This window comes from Netta rufina (assembly GCF_964035555.1).
Source record: "Netta rufina genome assembly, chromosome: 2".
Lineage (NCBI taxonomy): Eukaryota > Metazoa > Chordata > Aves > Anseriformes > Anatidae > Netta > Netta rufina.
The window spans coordinates 123,124,869-123,135,017 of NC_140124.1; the positions used below are offsets into that span (position 1 = coordinate 123,124,869).

At 46.0% G+C, this 10,149-nt stretch overlaps 1 protein-coding gene across 1 annotated transcript; it reads left to right on the forward strand.

Annotated features, from left to right (window-relative positions):
• The first annotated feature begins 7,033 nt into the window (after positions 1-7,033).
• RRS1 (ribosome biogenesis regulator 1 homolog) lies at positions 7,034-8,267 on the forward strand. Its single transcript, XM_084281800.1, has one exon. The coding sequence runs from the start codon at positions 7,038-7,040 to the stop codon at positions 8,121-8,123; it is 1,086 nt and encodes a 361-aa protein (XP_084137926.1). The 5' UTR covers positions 7,034-7,037; the 3' UTR covers positions 8,124-8,267.
• Positions 8,268-10,149: the final 1,882 nt, after the last annotated feature.

Consider the following 10,149-nt stretch of genomic DNA (forward strand, 5'->3'; position numbering starts at 1 on the left):
CTCTGGTTGCTGCAGAAGCAGTTATGGGAGATCTCAGTTCTACCTGAGCAGTTATGCCACCTTTACAGCAGAGACTTCTTCAAGAAGAGGTTTGGCAGGCTGCTGTAGGTATGGGCCACAACTGCTCCTCCGAGGGAAGCCATCCCCACTTGTGAGTCAATCTGTGGCCAATTCCCCCATGGACAAAGCCAGTTTGGGAGGTTGCTTTTCCCTCTCAAGCACCTAGCTGCTCCCACCCCAGTCAGCTATGCTGATTCAGCTACCTTCCGACCAGACTCTGTTAACCTCTAGGACTTCATTTTCAGTGCAAGAACTCTTTCAGACAAATCTCTTGCCACTGGGTAATGACGTAGAGTAACAGCCTCTTTGGTTGTATGACATTTAAAATGAAAAATATTTGTTTAACAGAAATTGTCCTAATTTACTCTGAGCCACAACATATATCCTAGATACAAGCTCATACAAGCTTAAAGATGATTCTTGTCTTACATGAGTCACCTGTGGTTTCATGTGGTTGAAAACCTCCCTAATATCTTAGATTGAACCTATAAAGTGCCGTTTTCCTGTATGCAAAAGGATCTAAACCAAGACTTCTTTCCCCTTTCATTGATAACTGTCAGCTGAAGATGTACCAGCAAGACCTTGACGTGACTGCAACCAATTTAATTGAAACATCGGGTTTGAAGCACAGCACTTAGTATCTTACTTGGACACCTACAGCACACATCATCAAAGTACCTTGTAGGAGGTGTAGTTGCACCCGCAAATGCTTTTGCTCCTTTGTGGCAGAACATGCGTGCATATTCCCCACTCCTGGTCATACATCTTCAGTGTGTATTTCATCACACTGGTGTCAACAGTAGCTTTGGGAACAACACAGTCTGAAAACAAACAGAAAACAAAACTCCATCCTGACCGATCAGCCTCACTGATAGACGGAAATGTGGAGGATAAGGTTATGAGGTGTGTATGGGAAGCCTTTTCCTTGCTGAGGGCCAAGTAGTGCCAAGGCTTTGCAGACATCTTTGAGAAGCAGCATTTCAGCACACATCTCCACATCATCCTGCGAGGGTTGGGATCCAGGTGTTTGTGCTGTGTGAAACGGTTGTGTTGTGTGTATGAAATGATGCTTGGATTTACATCTAGCCCCAAGGTGAAGGTTCCCTGATAAGTCACTGAAGAATCATGATCCTAAATACATTGCATTGTTTTGCTTTGAGATCAGATCTCAGCCTTTTCCCTCTGGCAAAAGTCAACATTCAAATCTCTCTTGTCCATATGAATGCTGGTATCTGCATAGGCTTAATAACATGCATGCAGTATTTGTATATAAACATAAAAGGCTGAAACTTCCTATTGAAAATGTGGCCCAAGAAGTCTCTTCTTAGGCCACTGTCAGAAAATGCGGCTTTTTTAGGTAAACCTTTTGTATCTCGGATGAAGACTGCCACATATTCCATATCACTCCCAACACTGGAGACATTTCTAACCATGAGCCCCACCCAAGAACAAAAGAACCTTTTTTCTTCTGCTGCTTGCAAGTATAGACTTAATCCAGGGCAAATCTCCGTGCATGACAGGTTTCTTGTAAAAGAAGGAAATCTGTTCAGTGCTTAAAAAAAAAAACAAACTTGCAGAAGCAATCTTATGCCAAAGAGTAGGCATACTCTAGAAAGGTGATAAGAAGGAGTGACCCTGGAAGAAGAATATGTTACTACATTGCCATTCTTTTCATCACCGTCTGACAAAGGTCCCACTCTGTGTTTTGAATTCTCCTAAAAAAACATCTAACAAAAGCAAGCCACGCCATTGCTGGGATTTTTCATATTAAGACCATGCTACAAGAAAACTTTTTCAAAAAATCAGGTCACTGTAAAACTCATAAAAAAAAGCAAAGCATACTGCAATCAGATTTTAGCCCGATTCCCTAATGCATAGCAAGATAGGCATCATGCACTTGGGAAGGCCTCAAATTAGCTTAGCTTGTGTTTTGTTTGCCCAAAATCAGTTCAATGAAACCACACAGTCGCAGCCAGTCAACTGATCAAAACAGATTATGGTCTACCAGTTGCTTTCCACAAAGGCCTATAGGCATCCAAATCTGCATGCTATCTCACCAGCTATCTACGTTGTGGCTTCTGAACCAAAAATCTGACTGCTGGGTACCCACTTGTAATTGCATTTCCAATTGCATTTCCAATTACTCGGTTTTAGGTTTTTGAACTATAGGTACAGCCTCCTGAGTGTCACGTTCATGGTTTTCCACAAATACAGCCTCTGCTAATACTGCATTAAATTTTCAGACAGGGAGATTTCCTACTCACTTACAAACAGGCCAGAAAAGCTTTTAATCGTGTGAGCACAGGTAATACCTTCAACATCAACAAAACAATCCACATGCTTAGAATTTAGCACGTCCCTTAATGCATTTCTAGCTAAGGCCTTACATTGGTGAAACCACAAGAATGAACTACACTTTATTTGTAATGGGTAACATAACTCTTTCTTAAATAACAAAAATTTTAACCATAAGGCTTTTTTTTTTATTCAGGCCTTTGCAATTTGTTTGTTCCTGACAGGCAACTTTTTCCACATTATATGGACTAGGGAATAGAAAAGTGTCTTTCTTTAGCCAAGTTGTTTTCATTTCTGCAATTTATTACTTGGACTGCAAAAGCACTTACATATCCCAGGAAATAATATATATTTTGAAATACATCAGGATTTTTAAAAAAATAATAATAATTGGGAAGCAGAACTAGGTCTACAAACTGTTGATCTTAATTTAGCTTCAGTGAGCTAACTTCTCTCTTACAGGAAGAAATCCTGCAATGTAGATTTCACTTTAACGTGTACTGAACAAAATCAGTGGAAATAAGTGATTTGGAGACATCGTGGGTAATTTAAGGGCACTTTCTACTATTTGCCAAAATTACCAGCACTTTGAGTTTTCCTGATAAAAGTGTTCTTCATAATGATCCTCGCAGCAGGTTAAAGAATTGGTTGAATCATCTTGCAACTACATCTACTGCCATCCAGAGGTAATTGGCAAAAGTTTGAAGAGTAAATCTAAGCTAATTGTATCACTAACAGTAAGACCTGAACGCTGTACATTGGAGCAGGTCTGATGAAATACACACATAAAGTTGTAGCCCAGCTGAACAGAAACTACAAAAATAAAAGCTAAGCAGGATAGTTCCTTATTATTTTTCAACAGGCAAAAAAAATATAGTATATCATATGGATGTTGTTCATTTGGTGTATTGCATATATCCTTCATTATGCTTTCTATTAATGTTTCAGACAAGTGCTTCTGCAAATTACACTCTGCCACCTTATATTGTTCATATAAACCACAATTATGATTTAAAAAAAAAAAAAAAAAACCTGCAGCTTTTCTCACCACAAAGAAAGCCTACACTTTAACAGAGAATCCAGCTTCTGTCTGATCACCTCACCGGACAGAAAGTAAACAATCACTGAGGAATTAAGCATGCACAGAGACACATGCACTCACACTATGAGTTACGTATTTCTATCACTCATACTGAAAAGACAGAGAACCTCATGAAAGAGAGGGAGGCTAAGACTGAAATTGGTCAAGTATCTATGGATTGTGGAGGCCTGCAGTTAAGGGTAATTGATTTCAAGTGCTTTGAGTGAGTGCTGAGCAGTCACAAATCCAGCCACATTTGGAGAAATGTGATATATGCAATTCTAAAACTCAGTACCCACAAGAGGAGAATCCAAAAATTCATCCTTAGAAAAAAATATAAATTTAAACAGGCTGCAAAAGCCTGTTATGAAAGATGGAGCAAGCTTAGATAAAAATATTTATTTCCTAAATGTAATTTCCATAATTCAACATTGATATCATTCTTTCATCTTTTCAAAATCCCAAAATTTCAGCAGTACACACATCTATTCACTTCTGGGAAGCTGTGTGCCTGCTTGTAATTCTCAGCTTATAACTGAGAGTTATAAACTCAAAGTGTAGTCTGATTATTACAATGAGCATCTAAGAAGCCACTTCCACAATGGGATATTTGCCCAAAATATCCATGGCTCCATTTAAAAATCCTGTTGGGTTTACAAATCCATTCAAACATTCTTCATACTACCACTGTACCAACCACACTGTGGAATCACAGGCTCAAAGATGTCCTGTCCACCAGCCTGTACAGCAGCACGTGGGTGCCATCACTGTGTACAGCTGTAATAATTTTGTAGTCAGACCTCAGTAACACAACATTGTGCTGAGGAAATTTGAAGCACAGCAGAGTGAAGCTCATTGCTCAGTTATGTCTGTTCTTCAGTGCTTACAGGACCAAAAAAAATGGTGTTGTCAGTAAACTAAGCAGTTATTTCTTTCTTCTACACAACAGAAGGAGATCTATACAAAGACTATGAAATTTCTCCTCAAGATAAATTAGAACTGACATTGCCAAGGACTACAGCGAAACCATCAAAGACTTCAGCTTGAAGGTTTTCACCCATGCTCTTTGAAAGTCTGAATCTTTAAAAAGATGCAATATTTTTTTTCCGGCTTATTCTCTAAACAGGAATTTAAATGATTTGTTTGTGTTTTTTGAAACGCTTTAAGAATGTGTTGTAACCTCTACTTGTTATTAGTTTCAAAGACTTACCTAGTCTGCTGAAAGTGTGACTTTCAGGATTTTCATAAAGAGCAAGTAAACAAACAAACAATTTAAAGCATTTACAGATTTCCTCTGTTTATTATAATTGCTACTGTTCAACCACGTACATAGAGACTAAGCCATGGAGCAAATCAATAGTTCTGTTTACTGCTTTCTAAGCACTCACATAGCATTACAATTTCTGGAATATGTAAGAAGGTTGGAATTCAGTTCTAAACAGCAGTTGCCAGAAAGTAAATTTTTACCTTCTGAGCTTCTGATTTTTTCTTCCTTAGCAGGTGCAAGCTGTCAGGTAAAACAGACCAACTCGTAGTATGTGCTCCTTCTGCTATTCTAGTGATACACAGTAATCACAAACTCTCAAGGCATGTCTGGCAGTGTAATAAACACTAATAGTTAAATCCTCCTATACCTAGTCACTTACCTGAAGGCTTTTGGATTCTGAGCAAATACAAACTGAAGAACTCAAAGAGCTAACTGCTTAAGGATAAAACTCAGGGTAGTGCAGGGATCGGTCTAAAGATATTGACCAGACTTCCAAAACGATGGACCTTATGCTTCTCAAAAGCATAAATATACGCCTAAGTCCAATCTCATAGTGCATGTACAGCTCTTCGAAGACCTGTTTTTAAAGTTATTTTTTTTCTGTATTTCCAGGTGATAGCATGAGCCGTCCAGGAAAGAACGAAATAGTTTCCAGTGCGATGCCATCTTGTGGTAAATGGGGAAACGGTCTATGCCATCGGATCTGCCTTGAAACACATAGGGAACCTGCTGTTCCATGGTATATGAATCATACTCATAACTGTTGACTCAGGGAAATAAAAAGTAAGACTTTATCATAGTTATAAAGATATTCATCTCCTTTTACAAGCCAAGCAATTTATTTTCATCCCCAAAACACTATTGTGCCAGAACTGTTTCCATCACTCCGGACATAATGTAAAGGTAGAGATGTGATTTAACTTAGCAGAAAATTGTCTCTCATATAAAAACTCCCACCACTTGGCTGCAGTTCAATGCTACCATGAGCTTGTTTTCAGGGCACACGGGATCAGCTTGAAATGTCATGGTCACAGAAGCCAAATCACTGTATAGCTATAAAAGGATTCTTCCATGTCTCATTTGTTTAAAAATAGCATGGAGGTATCTTTGACCCATCTGACCTTTGGGTGTATGCAGTATCATCCGATCACCTCGCTTATCATGGTGCCTGAGGAGACATCTGCCAGGTGATACTGCTGTCCTCTCCTCCCTCCTCTATGGGGAGACTTGCCCACAGGGCACGTGTCGGTCTGAGCAGAGCTGGTAGAGAGGGCTTGAATATTGGTCCAGCTGCTAGCACTCACAAACACAGCTCCACAGAGGCAAATTTCAGCTATAAACAGCATGCTATGCACATATAAACATATGTATATAAACACATATGTATGTGTTTATGAGGCTTAAACCAATATGAACAATGTGTTATGGTGTATATACTCGTGTTCATGAGGCTTAAACCTGCTTGCTGTTGGAATACAAGCACACCATGTGCAGTGGCAGGTTTTTTTTTGCTGTTTGCTCACCCTGGGCACCATGCACATGGCAGTGGCCATGCCCCTGTGTGCTGCAGACAGCAAGCAACCATGCTTTGGCTTTGCCCCTTCCATGCTACCCCCTTCCAGTGCTGCTGCTTCAGCCCTGTGTGTTTTGTATAGGTACCTTAAAGGAGGCTGTAGCGAGGTGGGGGTTGGTCTGTTCTCCCACGTGCCTGCTGACAGGGTGAGGGGGAATGGGCTTAAGTTGTGCTGGAGAGGTTTAGGTTGGATGTTAGGAAGAACTTCTTTACCGAGAGGGTTGTGAGGCATTGGAACGGGCTGCCCAGGGAAGTGGTGGAGTCACCATCCCTGGAGGGATTTAAAAGACGTTTAGATGTAGAGCTTAGTGATATGGTTTAGTGGAGGACTGGTTAGTGTTAGGTCAGAGGTTGGACTCAGTGATCTAGGCAGTCTCTTCCAACCTCGGTGATTCTGTGTAATGGCGGGCGAGGGGTTTGGGCAGAGAGGTGTGGGGCAGCTCTGCAGATTTCGCAGGCCTCACAGGGAAGCCTGCAGGCCTGAGGTGTTCCCAGAGGTGTTTATTGCTGTGTGTGGGTGATTAAACAGCGGTGAACAACGGGCACACGGTGCAGGCGCCCTGCAGGGGGTAACACCCCCCACCCAAAGGGAGGCCAAGCCCCGCCGCGCAGACTACACTTCCCAGCATGCCCCGCTCCCCAGCCCTCCCAGCCTCCGGGACTACACCCCCTCGGGACTACAACTCCCGGCAGGCAGCGGGGCGCGGCACTTCCGTCGCGCTGAGGCAAAGCGGCTCCCCTTCCGTTTCCCGGGGCAGAAGATGGCGGCGGCGGTGCGCGTGGAGGAGCTGCTGGCGGCGGCGGCGCCGGGCGAGCGGGAGGGGCCCCGCTCCGTGTCGGTGGAGAAGGAGCTGGAGCTGGAGTTCGACCTGGGCAACCTGCTGGCGCTCGACCCCAACCCTCCGCCGGCAGCCGGGCTGCGCGGGGCCGGGCCGCGGCGGGAGGCGGCGCTGCGGGCGCTGGCCCGGGACAACGCGCAGCTGCTGGTGGCGCAGCTCTGGGCGCTGCCGGCCGAGAGGGCCGGCGGGGCGGCGGGGCCGCTGGTGGCCAGCCTGCCCGAGCCCTCCTGCCGCCTGCCCCGCGAGAAGCCGCCGCCCAAGCCGCGGCCGCCCACCCGCTGGGAGCAGTTCGCCCGCCTCAAGGGCATCCGGCGGCGCAAGCGGACCTCGCTGGTGTGGGACGAGCAGGCCAAGGAGTGGCGGAGGCGCTGGGGGTACCGGCGGGCGGGCGGAGACCCGGCCCGCTCCTGGCTGCTGGAGGTGCCGGCGGGCGCCGACCCGGAGGAGGACCAGTTCGCCAAGAAGCGGCAGGAGAAGCGGGAGCGGGTGGCCCGCAACGAGTTCAACCGCTTGCGCAACCTGGCCCGTGCTCACCGTGCTTCCACTGCAATCCCAGCCCCGCCGCTGCACCCCACCGGCCACCAGAGCCGCGAGGAGCTGGGCCTGGCCGCCCGTGTCGCCCGCGTCTCCACCGCCTCGCTCGGCCGCTTCCAGCCCCGGCTGCCCAAGGAGCCGGTGGAGCTGCCCCCGCGAGGCCGCTGCAGCAAGAAGCGGCGCTTCGAGCCGGTGCTGGGCGACCTGGCGGCCGAGCGCGGGCGGCAGCTGGAGCTCCTGAAGGCCATGAACAGCAAGAAGCCGGCCCTCGACATCACCCGCGCTGTCAACAAGCAGCTCCGCGAGGAGGACGCCGAGGCGGCTGCCGCCAAGGGCAAGAAGCAGAAGCAGCGTGGGAAGCGGGGCCGCCGGCAGCAGCAGCGGCCTGCCCGTGGGGGCAGGAAGAGCGGGGCCCGGCGGCAGCAGCGCCCTGCAGGTGGCAACGTCACAGGCGGCAAGAGGAAGAAGGCTTGAGGCAGGGACTGCGGGACTGTGTGTGTGTGTCACAGGCTGGGGGTGCCTGCTGAGGGGCATGAAGGGACTGCTGGTGCCAGCCGCCTGCCCTGTGTGCTGCGCCCATACCTCATTGTCAATAAACATGGTCTGTTTTTTTCTAAAGTGGCCTGCGTTTGGCTCTCAGGTGGCAGTTGAGGAGGGCGGTGTGCTCCATCCAAGGGGAGTTCGTGGGGTACTCAGGTGCTCCTGGGCTTGGAGCTTTGGGGGTGGCCAAGTACCATCTTTGTGGCCAGCCATGGCTGCAGCATTTCCTGGCCGAGAAAGTCCTCAGCTAGCTGGGATAGGGGGTGGGCCCAGCTGCAGGGCTGTAACTGTGCTGTGATTCAGGAATGGTGCACACAGACAGGTACAGGTGAAAGACAAAGCTCTGCTCTGGGAAAGTGGCCCAGCGGGAGTTCTTGCTCTGTAAGGGAATAGCTGTTCAACTCATATTCAGGCTCAGTTACAAGAGGAACACGAAAACTTACTGGAAGACTCATTGCAGAGCCTAAGAAATCGCAGAGATTTCAGAGAGTTCTGTTTATTAAACAAAAAAGTCAAAGCTTTTGAATAGTAGGCTAAAACCTTATAAATTTCTACTTGCATTAGCTTTAATACTAATAGATCACTTTATAAAAATAGTTTTTCTATTTTTTTTCCTGTATTTTTTCTTCAGTTTTTCTTTACCAAACAGATCAGACACTAGAAATTATTTAGGGTTTCTGTTTCTCTTGAACTTTGTGGTGTCTCCCAATACATGTGAACTAAAAAATAAAATTTTCTGTCCCAATATGTGGCGTAGCTCCAGGAAAGAAGACATTTTATGGAGCCCTTCCTGGCATGAGGGGGGGTAAAATGAGTTCCAGTAATCTCAAGTAGATGATGGTTTCAAGATTTCAAGTGGTAAACTTGTAAGTTGTTATTAACAACAATTTTGCTGCAAGGTTTTAGAAAAAGCTAGATAAATAGCAATTATTTTCTCATTCTGTAGAAGTTCAGTAAGATGGCAACTTGACCGTGACCCAAAAAATGTAACGTTCAATGAGTTAAGACTACCAAAGACAGAAGAGGATAAGTGCTAGAACTGGAGGAATTTGAGTGGCGTTAATGGATCAAGTACCATGCTGAATCTATCAACTTTGCAAAGGATGCATTCTTCACCGCCCATGCATCCTGTAGCTCACATGGACACAAGCCACAGAAATCAGGTGTTCAGCAAAAGTAGCCAGGCACAGCAGTGCAAAAAGCACTGGGAAGTGGCAGGAAATGTTCCAGATTTTCCTGGCATTTCCATAGGATGCATCTTGTACCTGCTCAACTAGATGGCACTGTTCTCTTTCCACCCCCTGACTTCCCGTTAAGTATTTCATGCTGCTGTGTTAGTGGTGAGCTTTCCAAAGCTAAGGATTTCTCCATTAAAATTCCGGAAAGTCTGAATTTTCACAAGTGGTTATGTATTTAGAACAGAGATGTAGAGTGCTTCCTGGGTGCTCTCGCTTTCTGAAGCTCCGGCATGACTACAGATCTAAAAACTCCGAGAGGGTACCAGTTTTTAAGCAGCACGGGCACCAACTTAGCCCTACCGGTGCAGGGAGCTGAGCTTGCTTGGGTTTGGGGAGAGGAAGGGCTGTGCTAACACCAGCCACTTGTTTGAGGTGTATTTATTGGCATAATGTCATTTTTATGTCCTTTTTATCTGCTGATGCTCTTCAAGCAAGCATCAGTTGGATATTGCAGCTACACACCAGATGTTTGAGTGTTCATTGAGGGAGCTGAATAGGGCAGTGTGAAGCCTGTATTTTTGTCAAAACTACAGACTTTGAGGCAATTTTGTCCTCTGCTGTAGGCACTAGTCCCAGAGCTGTGCCCCCCGCTTCTCCCCCGTTCCTGACGCCTGCAGCGTCGTGCAGCTTCCCAATTCCTTTGCGAGCACCTCGCTAAATTTCCACCTCCGTGAAACCACAACCACCCCAAATCTCCTTTCCTGCCCGTTCAGCACCCATTT

Bases quoted from the DNA above. Each gene is read 5' to 3' on its own strand.
- RRS1 (XM_084281800.1), top strand. From the start codon at position 7,038: ATGGCGGCGGCGGTGCGCGTGGAGGAGCTGCTGGCGGCGGCGGCGCCG.